The sequence below is a fragment of the Mesoplodon mirus genome, assembly GCF_964341445.2.
Source record: "Mesoplodon mirus genome assembly, chromosome: 5".
NCBI lineage: Eukaryota > Metazoa > Chordata > Mammalia > Artiodactyla > Ziphiidae > Mesoplodon > Mesoplodon mirus.
The window spans coordinates 121,682,357-121,700,677 of NC_138980.1; the positions used below are offsets into that span (position 1 = coordinate 121,682,357).

Consider the following 18,321-nt stretch of genomic DNA (forward strand, 5'->3'; position numbering starts at 1 on the left):
GCCCACCTCACGTGGTCAGGAGGGCCAGGAGTCTGAGAACTCAGAGTTTGTTTCACTCTGCCTTTGGACCAGGTGTTATCTGCAGATCTGAAGGGAATCTTGTTCTTATACCTTTATTAAGTATGCATTCAATATTTGAAATTCTTTTAATAAACTTCTTACTATTTAGTGTGTTGAAGTTTTTTGGTTTGTTTCTGCCATTAAATGTTTCGCTCTTCTGTTCTTTTTTTTTTCTTCTTCTTCCAGCTTTATTGAGATATAATTGACACACAGCATTGTATAAGGTGTATGGCATAATGATTTGAATTACATACATCATGAAATGATTACCACAATTAAGTTTAGTGAACATCCATCATCTTGTATAGGTACAAAATAAAAGAAAAAGAAGAAAATATCTTTTTCCTTGTGATGAGATCTCTTAGGATTTACTCTTCTGTTTTTCTTCAAAGAAGATTGTACTAATCAATGTTCTCATGACCTTTTTCTTGGTCTCTCCTGCCATAATTAGACAATCACATACTAGTGAGATCCTTTAGCAGTTAGCAAACTTCAGAGAAGAGCTTTGGGGAAACAAAACTGCCTATCCACTCAGTTTGGTTTATTGCTTTTTTCCAAGTAACCGTAAAAGCAAATCTTACTACTTATGAAGTAGAGATCGAGTAAAATGTTGTTTCTGCTTCAAGGGTAAATTCAGAACATTTAACTTGTGTTGTAGATTTGGAAACATAAAGACAAATTAAAGTAGTTGATGCTTGCCCAAATAGAATATGTGAGCTTTCTCTAGTATATTCTCTCCGAAAAAAACATTGACCTCAATTCCCATCTTTCTCGCCATACAAGTAGCCCACTTACTATTTTGCAACCACAGTTTTACTTTTTTCTACCTCTTGATGATATTTTCACTTCTCTCCTGCTGTCTTTGAACTTGCCAGGCTCTAAAGCACTTCTGTGATACTTTTTTCATCTATCACTTCTTGATTGGCATTAGTGACAGATAAATAGCTATCTAGTAAAAAATTATCTGGCCACCTTAAAGGGGTTTCAAGTCTGGAAGGGGAGCCAAGTAATTTGTGAGTAAACTATGATACTCCATAAAGGTGCCAAAGCATTTTAGTTTGCCCTGAAATTCATAACTTTATTAGCTGAAAAAAAAAACAAGCATTCTTTCAAGATCGAACTGCAGGAAAAGCAAGGAGAGCTTTAGTTGTAAGAAAGGACTGAATAAACATTTGGTACTTTTCTTGACCCTAAATATTCCAAACAAAGGGCTTCTGTGCTACTTGTTAGGGGATCCAGAATGAGGAGATCAAAGCTAGCATTACCCTTGCCATCTAAGTGAGAGTGACTCATAACATTTTGTGCTTACAACTTTCATTTAAGGATCTCCAAGATCTGTGAGTACCTATGATTTAAACTTCAGAAAAAAGTTCAGTTATTTGCCTACCAATATGTAATAAATTAGGACACTGTTTTCCAGTTCCCAGTTCCATTTTAACTTTTTGAGACCAAATGCTTTCAATCTTTGAACAGACTTTTGAGACTTTTCATCCTTAGTAAGTTTTAAAGGAGAAGATAAAATCCCATTGGTATCTCATCACTATAAACAATGATATTAGTCCCGTTAAAATGAGGAAATCTTTTACTACAGCCCTGTGTAATTTTTTTTTTCTTTTTAACCCCCATTCATTCCTGATTTTGCCCCTCCCCTGCATCCATCTTTCTTTATCTTTAGCTCTTTTGGTGGCTGCATCAGTTATTTGACGTCTGGCTGCCAATTCCATTCCACCAGAATCCCCCTTAATGCTAGCTCGGCAGGAACACTCCGCTTGCTGTTTCTTTTAATCAAGATGTAAAGTCTGATTGTGTCTGACTGGGAGTTGGGGGGTCAGAGCGCTGATCTGCCCTGAATGCTGCAAACCATTTAAAACCCCTACAAATATTCAGATGAATATCTGAATAAAGATTCAGTTTCTGAAATTTAATTTGAATGACAGGCTATGGACATTGTACCTCTTTCTTTGATAATTGATATGCTTTATTTAAATTCATGGAAAAAGAAAGGAATCGTAACAAAACCCCTCACAATGCATTGTGTTTTTATGGCGCTCAAGAAACTACATACAGAGAAGAGAATGCTCCTTGGAAGGGTCTATGCTTGAAATACCTTCTTACAAAAGCATGGCATTTCAGAGTATGGTTATAAAGCCTAAATCTAGCATCTATTTAATAAATACCCAGCTAAGAGCCTGTTCTGCTCTGCATACTTTGATGATGCTGCTGCTGGTGGTTAGCATCTTTGAAAATTGCTAATATTTATTAAGCACTACTTCTGTGCCAGGCTCTGTGTTAAGATGGGTATTGTTATTATCCTCATTTTTCAAATGGGGAAACTTAGGCTCAGAGAGAGAGTGATTTGCCCAAACTCACAGCACTTAATTCCTATCCCTTGAGTACACTTCAATAAAGTTAGAAATGTGACTGTAGTAATGATAAGAAAAAAATAATATTAGTCATAAAACAGACAGCTTTTTGTTTATAGCTAGTCATCGTTCAGCTCAAGTTTTCCTTAAGCTCAGAATGGTTCTTAAGAGTACGGTTAGGGGCTTCCCTGGTGGCGCAGTGGTTGAGAGTCCGCCTGCCGATGCAGGGGACACGGGTTCGTGCCCCGGTCCGGGAAGATCCCACACGCCGCGGAGCGGCTGGGCCCGTGAGCCGTGGCCACTGAGCCTGCGCGTCTGGAGCCTGTGCTCTGCAACAGGAGAGGCCACAACAGTGAGAGGTCCGCGTACCGCAAAAAAAAAAAAGAGTACGGTTAATTTAGTCTTTAATTAAGAAGCTTGACACAGAACACCCGCCATCTAATGTGTAATTGAATCAGGCCCTTGAGCCTCCTGCACCTCGTGCCTGGGTTCTCCTCTCTCTGATGGTGGTTGGCTCTACCCCGTCATGCTGGTTACAGCTTCTCTGAGAGGCCTAGTCACCAGTTACCACGAGTAGAGAGATCCTACCTCTTTTTCTACTCACTCCATGTGAAAGGACCTTGTCTGTCTTATTTTCTGCCATTTCCCCAAAGCTAGAGTGGTCCATGGGCCATGAAATCCAGAAAGATTTGTTAAAGGGGTGAGTGAGGACTCTCTCCCCATCCAGGACCGTGCTTCCTCAAATGCTCTCCAACAACCCCTTTGACTTTGGGTAACTGATCCAGATTGGACAAACAATTCTGGTATTTGTGGGTTGGATTTGTTTAAATCCTCATGGGGTTCCAGGAGTGCCTCTTGCCAATATCCTGCAAAATAAGCAGCATCTGTGTGCAGAACAGCTTCCTGAAAGTTAAGGTCATGGGGTGGCTGGAGGAAGGCTCAGAAAACCCTATGCAGTCATCAGAGTTAATTTTTAGTGTCTTCAGTCTCCATTTTTGGTGGCCTTTTCTCCATTCACTTGTTTGTTCCCCCCTCTCCACCCTCAAATCTCCAGCCTTCCTCTTTGGCAGGTCCTGTGCTAGGTCTTGGGGAATGCAAAGAAGAATGAGACATTGTTCTTGTCCTGGAGAGCCAGAGTCCTCAGGGAAGACAAACCACGAATAACTAATTAATACCATACAGAGATAAGTGTGATAGAAAAGTATAAAGTGCAAGAGGACAGTGAAGAGACAGAGATTGTCTGGGGGGAGTAAGTTAAAAACAGCAATGTGACATTTAAGTTAAGCAGGAAGGATGGGGAGGGAATTTTAGGCAAAGGAGCCAACATGTACCCAGGCAATGTCAGCACGTTGTATTCTTTTTTTTCTTTTTTTTTTTTTTGCGGTACACGGGCCTCTCACTGTTGTGGCCTCTCCCGTTGAGGAGCACAGGCTCCAGACACGCAGGTTCAGCGGCCATGGCTTACAGGCCCAGCCGCTCTGCGGCATGTGGGATCTTCCCGGACCGGGGCATGAACCCGCGTCCCCTGCATCGGCAGGCAGACTCTGAACCACTGCGCCACCAGGGAAACCCAGCATGTTGTATTCTAACAACAAGAAGTAAGTTCTCTGTGACTGAAGCACAGTGCATGCTTTCTGGGGAAGGGCAGGAGCTGATGCCCCAGAAGTAGTTTGGAGCCACATATGAAGGATTCCATGTGTTGGACTGAAGTTTGAACTTTTTCCTGATTGGAAAGCAGTTAGAGGTCTTTAAACACGCTTGTGGCCTGATTGGCTTGGGCTTCACAAAGATGCCTCTGATAGCAATGTGAAACATTCTGTATGTTACCCCAGGAGTCCAGGTGAGACCAGGGCTGGACCCAAGGCAACGGGGCTGGAGAATGGGGAGGTGGATTGGAAATCCATTTTCATGATCAACTTGGCAGAAGTGAATGTGTTATATGTAGAGCAAGAGGGAAAGAGAAGAACATCAGACTGTAAATTGAATGTCTGGGTAGATATGTTCTCTAGAATCTTTCATTAGGAGAAGATTGAATTTACCTAATCCTTTAGATGACTACTAAGACATTCATTAACTCTCCAATTTGCATTAAGTAAAAAATTAGTCTAAAAGAATCAACCATGAGTAACAGGTCCTTTATTGGACAAAGAGTCTTCTTGGTCTCTGAAATCCTGTTGTCTGCTCATCTGTCACACTCCCATGGGTGGCCTGTTCAGAGGGAAGTCCAGGCCCTGGTGCAAGGCTGCTGGAGCCTTCCTTGCTTCTCTCTCCAGGATCCCCATGTCAGAGTGAGGAGCTGTCTTGGGTAAACCAGGGTTGAAGGATCCATGGGGGCAGCAAGATGGAGATATACACTGATGGTTCAGGGCAGCCTTCTAAAGCCAAGCCACAACATTACCCTGTTTGGGGAGTAGTCCTAATAACTAATGCTGTTGTCATGGTTCCATCTTAATTTTTATCAGCTGGATGCGAATGAGGCTTCACTGTCACATACTTAATGTGTTTGCTTGGATCTTTGGCTAACCAGTGTTTTTCATGACTTTTTCACAGCTATTTTTGTTCAATAATGAATAATAAAGTGAGATTTACCATCTGTAGATGACATTTGTTTTATTTTGACATTTATTTTCTATACGGCAAAGATTTTTTTTAAATTTATTTTTTATTGAAGTATAGTTGATTAACAAGTTGTATATATATATATTTTTTCTGCTTTATAACAAATTTAATCAGTTATACATATACATATGTTCCTATATCCCCTCCCTTTTGCGTCTCCCTCCCACCCTCCCTATCCCACCCCTCCAGGCGGTCACAAAGCACCGAGCTGATCTCCCTCTGCTATGCGGCTGATTCCCACTAGCTATCTACCTTACGTTTGGTAGTGTATATATGTCCATGCCGCTCTTGCGCTTTGTCACAGCTTACCCTTCCCCCTCCCCATATCCTCAAGTCCATTCTCTAGTAGGTCTGTGTCTTTATTCCTGTCTTACCCGTATGTTCTTCATGACATTTTTTTTTCTTAAATTCCATATATATGTGTCAGCATACAGTATTTGTCTTTCTCTTTCTGACTTACTTCACTCTGTGTGACAGACTCTGGGTCCATCCACCTCATTACAAATAGCTCAATTTCGTTTCTTTTTATGGCTGAGTAATATTCCATTGTATATATGTGCCACATCTTCTTTATCCATTCATCCATTGATGGACACTTAGGTTGTTTCCATCTCTGGGCTATTGTAAATAGGGCTGCTATGAACATTTTGGTACATGACTCTTTTTGAATTATGGTTTTCTCAGGGTATATGCCCAGTAGTGGGATTGCTGGGTCATATGGTAGTTCTATTTGTAGTTTTTTAAGGAACCTCCATACTGTTCTCCATAGTGGCTGTACCAATTCACATTCCCACCAGCAGTGCAAGAGTGTTCCCTTTTTTCCACACCCTCTCCAGCATTTGTTTCTAGATTTTTTGATGATGGCCATTCTGACTGGTGTGAGATGATATCTCATTGTAGTTTTGATTTGCATTTCTCTAATGAGTAAAGATGTTGAGCATCCTTTCATGTGTTTTGTTGGCAGTCTGTATATCTTCTGTGGAGAAATGTCTATTTAGGTCTTCTGCCCATTTTTGGATTGGGTTGTTTGTTTTTTTGTTATTGAGCTGCATGAGCTGCTTATAAATTTTGGAGATTAATCCTTTGTCAGTTGCTTCATTTGCAAATATTTTCTCCCATTCTGAGGGTTGTCCTTTGGTCTTCTTTATGGTTTCCTTTGCTGTGCAAAACCTTTGAAGTTTCAGTAGGTCCCATGTGTTTATTTTTGTCTTTATTTCCATTTCTCTAGGAGGTGGGTCCAAAAGGATCTTGCTGTGATTTATGTCATAGAGTGTTCTGCCTATGTTTTCCTCTAAGAGTTTGATAGTGTTTGGCCTTACATTTAGGTCTTTAATCCATTTTGAGCTTATTTTTGTGTATGGTGTTAGGGAGTGATCTAATCTCATACTTTTACATGTCCCTGTCCAGTTTTCCCAGCACCACTTATTGAAGAGACTGTCCTTTCTCCACTGTACATTCCAGCCTCCTTTATCAAAGATAAGGTGACCATATGTGCGTGGGTTTATCTCTGGGCTTTCTATCCTGTTCCATTGATCTATCTTTCTGTTTTTGTGCCAGTACCATACTGTCTTAATTACTGTAGCTTTGTAGTATAGTCTGAAGTCAGGGAGCCTGATTCCTCCAGCTCCATTTTTCGTTCTCAAGATTGCTTTGGCTATTCGGGGTCTTTTGTGTTTCCATACAAATTGTGAAATTTTTTGTTCTAGTTCTGTGAAAAATGCCAGTGGTAGTTTGATAAGGATTGCATTGAATCTGTAGATTGCTTTGGGTAGTAGAGTCATTTTCACCATGTTGATTCTTCCAATCCAAGAACATGGTACATCTCTCCATCTATTTGTATCATCTTTAATTTCTTTCATCAGTGTCTTATAATTTTCTGCATACAGGTCTTTTGTCTCCTTCGGTAGGTTTATTCCTAGATATTTTATTCTTTTTGTTGCAGTGGTAAATGGGAGTGTTTCCTTGATTTCACTTTCAGATTTTTCATCATTAGTATATAGGAATGCCAGAGATTTCTGTGCATTAATTTTGTATCCTGCTACTATACCAAATTCATTGATTAGCTCTATTAGTTTTCTGGTAGCATCTTTAGGATTCTCTATGTATAGTATCATGTCATCTGCAAACAGTGACAGCTTTACTTCTTCTTTTCCGATTTGGATTCCTTTTATTTCCTTTTCTTCTCTGATTGCTGTGGCTAAAACTTCCAAAACAATGTTGAATAAGAGTGGTGAGAGTGGGCAACCTTGTCTTGTTCCTGATCTTAGTGGAAATGGTTTCAGTTTTTCACCATTGAGGACGATGCTGGCTGTGGGTTTGTCATATATGGCCTTTATTATGTTGAGGAAAGTTCCCTCTATGCCTACTTTCTGCAGGGTTTTTATCATAAATGGGTGTTGAATTTTGTCGAAAGCTTTCTCTGCATCTATTGAGATGATCATATGGTTTTTCTCCTTCAGTTTGTTAATATGGTGTATCATGTTGATTGATTTGCGTATATTGAAGAATCCTTGCATTCCTGGAATAAACCCCACTTGATCATGGTGTATGATCCTTTTAATGTGCTGTTGGATTCTGTTTGCTAGTATTTTGTTGAGGATTTTTGCATCTATGTTCATCAGTGATATTGGCCTGTAGTTTTCTTTGTGACATCCTTGTCTGGTTTTGATATCAAGGTGATGGTGGCCTCGTAGAATGAGTTTGGGAGTGTTCCTCCCTCTGCTATATTTTGGAAGAGTTTGAGAAGGATAGGTGTTAGCTCTTCTCTAAATGCTTGATAGAATTCGCCTGTGAAGCCATCTGGTCCTGGGCTTTTGTTTGTTGGAAGATTTTTTATCACAGTTTCAATTTCAGTGCTTGTGATTGGTCTGTTCATATTTTCTATTTCTTTCTGATTCAGTCTTGGCAGGTTGTGCATTTCTAAGAATTTGTCCATTTCTTCCAGGTTGACCTTTTTATTGGCATAGAGTTGCTTGTAGTAATCTCTCATGATCTTTTGTATTTCTGCAGTGTCAGTTGTTACTTCTCCTTTTTCATTTCTAATTCTGTTGATTTGAGTCTTCTCCCTTTTTTTCTTGATGAGTCTGGCTAATGGTTTATCAATTTTGTTTATCTTCTCAAAGAACCAGCTTTTAGTTTTATCGATCTTTGCTATCGTTTCCTTCATTTCTTTTTCATTTATTTCTGATCTGATTTTTATGATTTCTTTCCTTCTGCTAACTTTGGGATGTTTTTGTTCTTCTTTCTCTAATTGCTTTAGGTGCAAGGTTAGGTTGTTTATTCGAGATGTTTCCTGTTTCTTTTTTTTTTTTTTTTTTTTTTTTTTGCTGTACGCGGGCCTCTCACTGCTGTGGCCTCTCCCGTTGCGGAGCACAGGCTCCGGACACACAGGCTCCGCGGCCATGGCTCGCGGGCCCAGCCGCTGCGCGGCATGTGGGATCCTCCGAGATAGGGGCACGAACCCGTGTCCCCTGCATCGGCAGGCGGACTCTCAACCACTGCGCCACCAGGGAAGCCCCTCCTGTTTCTTAAGGTAGGATTGTATTGCTATAAACTTCCCTCTTAGAACTGCTTTTGCTACATCCCATAGGTTTTGGGTCGTTGTGTCTCCGTTGTCATTTGTTTGTAGGGATTTTTTGATTTCCTGTTTGATTTCTTCAGTGATCCCTTCGTTATTAAGTAGTGTATTGTTTAGCCTCCATATGTTTGTATTTTTTACAGCTCTTTTCCTGTAATTGATGTCTAGTCTCATAGCATTGTGGTCAGAAAAGATACTTGATACAATTTCAATTTTCTTAAATTTACCAAGGCTTGACTTGTGACCCAAGATATGATCTATCCTGGAGAATGTTCCATGAGCACTTGAGAAAAATGTGTATTCTGTTGTTTTTGGGTGGAATGTCCTATAAATATCAATTAAGTCCATCTTGTTTAATGTATCATTTAAAGCTTGTGTTTCCTTATTTATTTTCATTTTGGATGATCTGTCCATTGGTGAAAGTGGGGTGTTAAAGTCCCCTACTATGATTGTGTTACTGTCGATTTCCCCTTTTATGGCTGTTAGTATTTGCCTTATGTATTGAGGTGCTCCTATGTTGGGTGCATAAATATTTACAATTGTTATATCTTCTTCTTGGATCGATCCCTTGATCATTAGGTAGTGTCCTTCTTTGTCTCTTCTAGTAGTCTTTATTTTTAAGTCTGTTTTGTCTGATATGAGAATTGCTACTCCAGCTTTCTTTTGGTTTCCATTTGCATGGAATATCTTTTTCCATCCCCTTACTTTCAGTCTGTATGTGTCTCTAGGTCTGAAGTGCGTCTCTTGTAGGCAGCATATGTAGGGGTCTTGTTTTTGTATCCATTCAGCCAATCTGTGTCTTTTGGTGGGAGCATTTAGTCCATTTACATTTAAGGTAATTATTGATATGTATGTTCCTATTTCCATTTCCTTAATTGCTTTGGGTTCGTTATTGTAGGTATATTCCTTCTGCTGTGTTTCTTGCCTAGAGAAGTTCCTTTAGCATTTGTTGTAAAGCTGGTTTGGTGGTGCTGAACTCTCTCAGCTTTTGCTTGTCTGTAAATGTTTTAATTTCTCCATCAAATCTGAATGAGATCCTTGCTGGGTAGAGTAATCTTGGTTGCAGGTTTTTCTCCTTCATCACTTTAATTATGTCCTGCCACTACCTTCTGGCTTGTAGAGCTTCTGCTGAGAGATCAGCTGTTAACCTGATGGGGATTCCCTTGTGTGTTATTTGTTTTTTTTCCCTTGCTGCTTTTAATATGATTTCTTTGTGTTTAATTTTTGACAGTTTGATTAATATGTGTCTTGGCGTATTTCTCCTTGGATTTATTCTGTATGGGACTCTCTGTGCCTCCTGGACTTGATTAACTATTTCCTTTCCCATATTAGGGAAGTTTTCAACTATAATCTCTTCAAATATTTTCTCTGTCCCTTTCTTTTTCTCTTCTTCTTCTGGAACCCCTATAATTCGAATGTTGGTGCATTTAATGTTGTCCCAGAGGTCTCTGAGACTGTCCTCTGTTCTTTTCATTCTTTTTTCTTTATTTTGCTCTGCATCAGTTATTTCCACTATTTTATCTTCCACCTCACTTATCCGTTCTCCTGCCTCAGTTATTCTGCTATTGATCCCATCTAGAGTATTTTTCATTTCATTTATTGTGTTTTTAATCGATGCTTGATTCATCTTTAGTTCTTCTAGGTCCTTGTTAACTGTTTCTTGCATTTTGTCTATTCTATTTCCAAGATTTTGGATCTGGGAAATAGAATCTTGGATCATCTTTACCATCATTATTCTGAATTCTTTTTCAGGTAGACTGCCTATTACCTCTTCATTTGTTAGGTCTGGTGGGTTTTTATCTTGCTCCTTCTCCTGCTGTGTGTTTTTCTGTCTTCTCATTTTGCTTATCTTACTGTGTTTGGGGTCTCCTTTTTGCAGCCTGCAGGTTCGTAGTTCCCGTTGTTTTTGGTGTCTGTCCCCAGTGGCTAAGGTTGGTTTAGTGGGTTGTGTAGGCTTTCTGGTGGAGGGGACTAGTGCCTGTGTTCTGGTGGGTGAGGCTGGATCTTGTCTTTCTGGTGGGCAGGTCCACGTCTGGTGGTGTGTTTTGGGGTGTCTGCGGACTTTTTATGATTTTAGGCAGCCTCTCTGCTAATGGGTGGCGTTGTGTTCCTGTCTTGCTAGTTGTTTGGCATAGGGTGTCCAGCACTGTAGCTTGCTGGTCGTTGAGTGAAGCTGGGTGTTGGTGTTGAGATGGAGATCTCTGGAAGATTTTTGCCGTTTGATATTATGTGGAGCTGGGAGGTCTCTTGTGGACCAGTGTCCTGAAGTTGGCTCTCCCACCTCAGAGGCACAGCACTGACTCCTGGCTCCTCAATTTGGGATGATTTGTTGTGTATTCATGTATTCCACAGATGCAGGGTACATCAAGTTGATTGTGGAGCTTTAATCTGCTGCTTCTGAGGCTGCTGGGAGAGATTTCCCTTTCTCTTCTTTGTTCTCACAGCTCCCAGGTCTCAGCTTTGGATTTGGCCCCGCCTCTGCGTGTAGGTCACTGGAGGGCGTCTGTTCTTCGCTCAGACAGGACAGGGTTAAAGGAGCAGCCACTCCGGGGACTCTGGCTCAGTCAGGCCGGGGGGCGAGGGAGGGGCACGGAGTGCGGGGCGAGCCTGCAGCGGCAGAGGCCGGCGTGACGTTGCAGTAGCCCGAGGCGCGCCGTGCGTTCTCCCAGGGAAGCCTTCCTTGGATCCCGGGACCCCAGCAGTGACGGGCTGCACAGGCTCCCAGAAGGGCGGCGCGGACAGTGACCTGCACTCGCACACAGGCCTCTTGGCGGTGGCAGCAGCAGCCCCAGCGTCCCACGCCTGTCTCTGGGCTCCGCGCTTTCAGCCGCGGCTCGCGCCCGTCTGTGGAGCTCCTTTAAGCAGCACTCTTAACCCCCTCTCCTTGCGCACCAGGAAACCAAGAGGGAAGAAAAAGTCTCTTGCCTCTTCGGCAGCTCCAGAGTTTTCCCGGACTCCCTCCCGGCTAGCTGTGGCGCATTAGCCCCCTTCAGGCTGAGTTCTCGCCGCCAGCCCCAGTCCTCTCCCTGCGCTCTGACCGAAGCCCGAGCCTCAGCTTCCAGCGCCGCCCGCCCCGGCGGGCGAGCAGACAAGCCTCTCGGGCTGGTGAGTGCCGGTCAGCACCGATCCTCTGTGCGGGAATCTCTCCCCTTTGCCCTACCCAGGTACGTGGGGAGTTTTTTGCCTTTTGGGAGGTCTGAGGTCTTCTGCCAGCATTCAGTACGTGTTTTGTAGGAGTTGTTCCACGTGCAGCTGTATTTCTGGTGTATCTGTGGGGAGGCAGGTGATCTCCGCGTCTTACTCTTCCGCCATCTTCCCCGGAAGTCCCTGGCAAAGATTTTATAATTAGGTTTTCCCCTTGCCAAAAACATTGCTGAAAAATGATTTCCCCCCCAAAAAATGTTTCATAGCTTCCTTTACTAGTTGGAGTCATCTAATTTTTTTCCTTTTTTTTTTTTCGGAAACCAATTGAACTTGTATTGACACCAGCTACATGACTCTGCTCAGTAGCCTTGTGGGAATGGATAAAGTGGCTTGACCCAAGATAACACTGATTGGACTTAGCAATGTTACTTTTAAATAAAACCAACCCAATTTTCCCCCCTAAGGTGGCTTAGAGTTCATAAAATGGTCACAAACTAATACTACAGATAAAACATTTAAAATTTTGATCCATGCCTTTTCTATCCTCCCACACTTGAAAGGTACCTGATGAACACCAATTTCCCAATCCTAGCATCACTAGCTTACAAACCTTAGGGTTAAAAACTCCCTTCTCATTTACCTAGTGTTCCATCAGTTTCGATATACACTAGTGTAAATACCATGACTATTTTGCATGAAGTTAAGTATTCTACAGATCCCAGAGTGATAGGATTGAATCAGGAACTCCCACCTTTTATGTGAACTTCAGTGGTACCATGGAGGCCAAGGCCATTTAATTTAGGTTAACCAGGATTTGTTTCAATTTGTAAGAGAAACATCTTGCAAGAGTTTTATTCAATTCTCTTAAAAAATGGTGGCATTCCTTTACTTTTCGCCTTTTGGAAGCAGCAGTTACATAAATGGAATGGTAGATTAAGTCTAAAAATGTGGGCCCTAGTCAACTTTCATTATTTTCCTGCATATGATCATGATAAAGGATCACGACATCCTTCACATTTCCAAGGAAAACCCAATTTAAAGTTTGTCCTTGCCAAACTCCATAGAACAGCCACTTTAGAGGAAACCAGCAGAGCATTGTATTACCCCAGTAAAGCTGTAGATTTCATCACATGCACCAACAAATCTACATGGCTCATTTCTGCACTCCTCTTTTACAGAATTTTATACCTATTGTACCAAATGGCATTTTTAAAAATTTATTTATTTTATTTTCTTGGCTGCGTTGGGTCCTCATTGCTGCACGTGGGCTTTCTCTAGTTGCGGTGAGCGCGGGCTACTCCTCGTTGCGGTGCGTGGGCTTCTCACTGCGGTGGCTTCTCTTGTTACAGAGCACTGGCTCTAGGCGTGCGGGCTCAGTGGTTGTGGCACGCGGGCTCAGTAGTTGTGGTTCGCAGGCTCTAGAGCTCAGGCTCAGTAGTTGTGGTGCACAGGCTTAGCTGCTCCGTGGCATGTGGGATCTTCCCGGACCAGGGCTCGAACCCATGCATTGGCAGGTGGATCCTTAACCACTGCACCACCAGGGAGTCCCCCAAACAGCATTTTAAACACAGACATATCAACTCCCTAATAAAGCAAAAAACAAAGGCATTTCCCTTATTAGAAACAAGGTACACCATCACGTAAAGTCTTCAAACATTATTGCACTTTAACTTTCAGAATTTGACAATGCATTCAGTGAATAATCTGCACACAACTAGTTTTAACAGACATTAAAAAACACTTTTAAGCAGACATGGATGTCCTAAACTGTTTATTAGGTAAGAATTTTACAAGCATTACTTATATTAGCGGTAGCGGTGGAACTGGAGAGTATTGCGCCTTCTCAAGGCTGCGCAGCGAGAACCACTGATCGTGTCGTGGAACTTGTGGCCCTTGCCAAGGCCGCGGTTCTTCCTGCCTGCAGACGTCAGCCCCAGCATCTCCCTGTGCTTGTGGACTGGTTTGGTGATCCACTGGGTGTCAGGGTGTCTTCTGATAGCTTTATGGAATGTATCAATGAGGATAACCTCAAAAAATTTGTATGTAGAATCTTCACCAACCCAGTAAGAATTCAGGACCCTCAGGGCTCCACAGTGGCGTCCAGCTCGCTCCTCAGCAACAGACTGAAGGCTCTGAGCAAATGAGCTGGTTGACACCATAGTGGACAGGCATGCTGTAGGTGGCACCCTTAGGAACTGGGCGTTTGCGGCCACCGTGGTGCACATGAATCCGACATATGGCATAACCTTGTTTGGCCTTGTAGCCCAGCCTGCGTGCCTTGTTGGGCCGGGTGGGGCGGGGCGCCCGGAGCAGCGCCGAGAGCTGGCGGTACTGCCGGCAGCGCACCCTGAGCAAAAGCGCATCGCATCCGACTGCTTCCTCCTCCATAGCTCCTGGAGGTACTTGTAAGCGTGCATCTCGGCTCACCCGATGGCTGCCTCCAGACAGAAAGGCGAGTCATCTTTTTTTTTTTTTTTTTTTTTTTTTTTTTTTTTTTTCTTTTTGCGGTATGCGGGCCTCTCACTGTTGTGGCCTCTCCCGTTGCGGAGCACAGGCTCCGGACGCGCAGGCCCAGCGGCCATGGCTCACGGGCCCAGCCGCTCCGCGGCATATGGGATCCTCCCAGACCGGGGCACGAACCCGCATCCCCTGCATCGGCAGGCGGACTCTCAACCACTGCGCCACCAGGGAGGCCCTCATCTTATTTTGATTTGGAAGTTTTTTCATAAGTCAGCCAGGAAATGAAACCTGAAAATTTTCTCTTGAAAATTAATTCTTAACAAGAACAAAAATTAACTTTTGCCCAAAGGAAAATTAGGAGAGAAAATGAAAAGAAACGTGTTTGAAATGGTGGTGGTTCCATTGTCTTTTTGAACTTTATGTCAGACTTAAGTGAACGGTATTGGAAGCCCCCTTCTCTACCTTGTTTCAAATGAGCTGATTTTATTCTTACTGTTACTCTGATCAGTTTTATGTCCAACTCCTTGAAATACCTGGCAAATGCACTAGAACCAATGGACAGCACCCTGTTTCTCAAAGGCCTAAGTCTGTGGATTTTTGCTGATAAGTGGAGACCATCAGCTAGTGCCGCCTGGCCAGGTCCCTGGCAAAGCTGAATTGTCCTCTTCATGCAGTGGACTCTGCAGTTGGCTTTGTGACTGGGGGCCCAAGAGAATGAGTTGCAGGTGTGTCAATTAACAGTGCTTTCTCCCTGGAGTGCTCTCAAAAAAATGATGGAGGAAGCCACATCGATAACAGACGATAGAATCGCTTATCATGGCTAATGGGAAAAACATCACAGAAGCTAATGCAAAAACAGTCACACGCACTGCTTCGGCACCTCCCAAATAAGATGTGGAAACACTTTCCAGCTCCTACGGTAGCAGCCGTGGCCAAATTCTCGTTACAGCCCAGAGTATTTTCCTTCCTGAGTCATACCTCAAGGGCCTAAGATCAGATTCCAGACCCACCCCACGCTTCTCCCCATCACCTCCACTCTTGTTTCTACCATCTTCATCATCCACCCTTTCTGTAATGAGCACTAACAAATAGGTGGAGCTGAAAGAGACATTATCTAATATTTCAAAGGAGTGTTATCTATAAAAAATGGAGACAAGAGGCCTCTTCTACAAGCCCTGAGCCAGTATCATTTATAGCAATCCAGACAGCACAGGGGAATGATAGTGCTGTCTTGGCCATTCTTGACTTCACAGGTAGAGTGTAAACACTTCTTTGCAGTGTATTTTTGTATCACATGAACAGCACCTTCTTTTAAGTTTTGATACAGTGGTTATTGGTGACTGATACTCAGTGGAGTGTGAGGAATTCCCTTTGTCTAAAGATGGTGCCCCCTGTTTTGAGCGTGCAGGTCTGCTCGTGTGAAATAGAATGTGTATTTAATAAACTGGCTTGGGTGACCGTTTGCTTTGTCAAGAAGAGATGTGAGGTTTAAGAAAAGGTTCTTGTCTGATAGCAAATAATGTCATTGTCACCCACCTGTGTTGAAGAACTGTTACCTTCCTCTAATGTAGCTCAAGACCCTTCCTTCTCCCCCTCATGAAGCACAGAGAAGAACTGAAGACCTGATGTGTTAAGGGCTTGATCAGAAGCCTCCTTGACAGTAGAGCCTTGAATTTCTTACCCACCAGCAACAGAGGCTCCTCGTAAGGGAATTATCATCACCTTGAGATAGCTCTCCTGCTGTATCATGGGAAGAGTGTAAACTTAGCTGAGATTGACCATGCTTATGTTTTTCATAGAGAAGTAAAGTTTTATATAGATATAAAACTCACTCTATACCAGGGACCTCAGGAGCAGGGCACTCTGGGGGCAGGAGGAGCCTGGGAGTCACACAGACATTGTTTGAATCCTAGCTTTGCCACTTATTAGCTGTTTGGCATTTTCAAGTCTCTCTCTCATGACAAAATAGTTATAATACTAGACTATTTGTATTGTTATAAATATTAGCTACCATTTATTGTGCACTTAGATTGTGCCAGGTACCCAGCCCCAAACCATTATTATAAATGATGTCACTTAATTCTCACCATAATACATGAATGAGGTAGGAATTATTATCGCTACATTAAAGACGAGAAACTGAGGCAGTGTATTGCCCTGGGTCACACACCTAGTGAGTGGCTGGCATCATGCTTCAATTCCAGGTCTGTCAGACTCCAGAGTCTGTGATAATGTGAAATTAAAAGGGTGCCTGGTGCAGAGTGGGTGCTTAACAAATACTGGTTCTTCTTCCTTCCATGAGCATCCTTTGGCTTTGATAGAGCTTGATTTCTGTGTCAGATTTCTTTATACATAACGTTCTATAGAGCACATCTGTCATACTGCCCTCCTGTGGTTGATTTGGATAACAGTGGCTTTTAGAAAACATTTAATCAGAGTGTAATGCACATGCAAATAAGTGATATTTAAAACATATCTCTAAAGTCACCTAAGTGTATGAGTACTTTTAGAGATAATATGATTCTACAACCTCAGTATGTAAGAAATATGACTTTTTACTTTCTACAGTCCAACTTAATTTCTAACTCTGAGCCGCACCCAGCTGGTAAGATACTGAAGTCACTTTTGTATCTTCTCTGGCTTCCCCAATGTCCTCCATTCCCTTGGCTGTCTTGGGAGAGAAACCTTCTCTTCCCTGGTATACAGTATACGATGAAGCTTTGTCCTGCCATCCCGTCAAGAAGGGAGGAATTTTTCTTGCAATTATTTTTTCCATCCAACTGTTCTGTGTACAGAGACATTTAACCCACTGGCGAAGTCTTCAACTTTCACACTTAAGAGTTCAGATCACCAGGGAGTCAAATGTTAATTCTGTTACCAGTTTAAATGTTAGAAAAATTCTCCAGGAAGAAAATTAAAAGGTTCGCTATCCCCACTAATTAGGAGCCTTAGGTTCCTAAGCGAAACTTATTCAGAGGTGTCTTTTCATGTACGGGGAGGGGCCCCACCTACCTGGGTTCACTCTCCTGTGTTACACAAAGTTGCATGCATGCATTTGAATCCTAGTCGTTGCTCAGCACAGGGCTCTATCCCAAGCAGTTCCCCTCAGGGGCCTTCCTTGTTTTTCAGTGGCCCTCTCCATGGAGGATTTAAAGGTCTAGTGTCAGACATGTGCTGTGCTGAGCCCTGGTTATGTCTGTGGGATGGAGGGTTGTTCTGGGTGGGAGGAGGGTAGCTGCTATGGGAGAGGGGAAAGAGGAATCTTCTTTCTTAGTTCCTAAGCACCATTTAATAATAACATGCATCCAAGTCTTCTGTTCTTAAATGTATCTAATAGTTAGCCTTGTCCTCATGCCATGACCTAATTGTGTTTCAGATAACGGTGGGCAGACACTGGCAGGGGGCAATAACTGGCCCCTTCGAGGAAGAAAGTGGAGCCTGTGGGAAGGAGGCGTGCGAGGGGTGGGCTTTGTAGCCGGCCCCTTGCTGAAACGGAGGGGCGTGAAGAACCGGGAGCTCATCCACATTTCCGACTGGCTGCCGACCCTGGTGAAGCTGGCAGGGGGCAGCACAGAGGGCACCAAGCCTCTGGATGGCTTCGATGTGTGGAAAACCATCAGGTACCTGCCCACCTGTCTCTTTTCCCTCCCAGGACAGAAGCTGTAAGAACAGCTTGACTTGATTGAGAAGGATCGCTTTTGCATGAATATGATAGTTCAGCTTGCAAATAGATGATTAAAAAAGAAGAAGAACTGCCTTTAGAAATACTGTAATTATATATGTATATATTTTTAAGTTCTGGATTTGAGATTGGGGGCCTGTGTTTTCTATGAGGAGCAAGATCGTCCTCAGTGGCTCACCCTCCATGAGAGGTCTTTAAAGTGGAAGCTGTGCTAAGCAGTAGGATAGGGTATTGTTTGCTTCCTGCAGAGGGTCAGGGGACCTGCCCTGTTGCCTGCCAGGAGAATGGAGGACCAAGCAGGGGGAAGAGCTGGAATTTGAGTGGAGGAGCAGCTGTATACCCTTATTGCACAATAAGTCTCTAATGAGCACCTACTATGTACCAAGCCCTGTTCTAGGTGTGGAGAAACTAGGAAT

The 18,321-nt window shown here is 42.9% G+C and overlaps 1 protein-coding gene and 1 pseudogene across 4 annotated transcripts in view; one reads left to right on the forward strand and one right to left on the reverse strand.

Moving 5' to 3' along the window:
* The window catches only part of ARSB (arylsulfatase B), a 194,663-nt gene that overhangs the window by 71,660 nt on the left and 104,682 nt on the right, over positions 1–18,321 (forward strand). For all 3 annotated transcript variants that reach the window (XM_082620315.1, XM_082620316.1, XM_082620314.1), the window contains exon 5: positions 17,600–17,843. In XM_082620315.1, coding sequence (XP_082476441.1) covers positions 17,600–17,843 — 244 coding nt within the window. The remainder of the gene's footprint in view (positions 1–17,599; positions 17,844–18,321) is intronic.
* LOC309804949 (large ribosomal subunit protein eL15-like) lies at positions 13,316–14,231 on the reverse strand (annotated as a pseudogene). The gene has a single exon. The product of its transcript is annotated as a large ribosomal subunit protein eL15-like (transcript).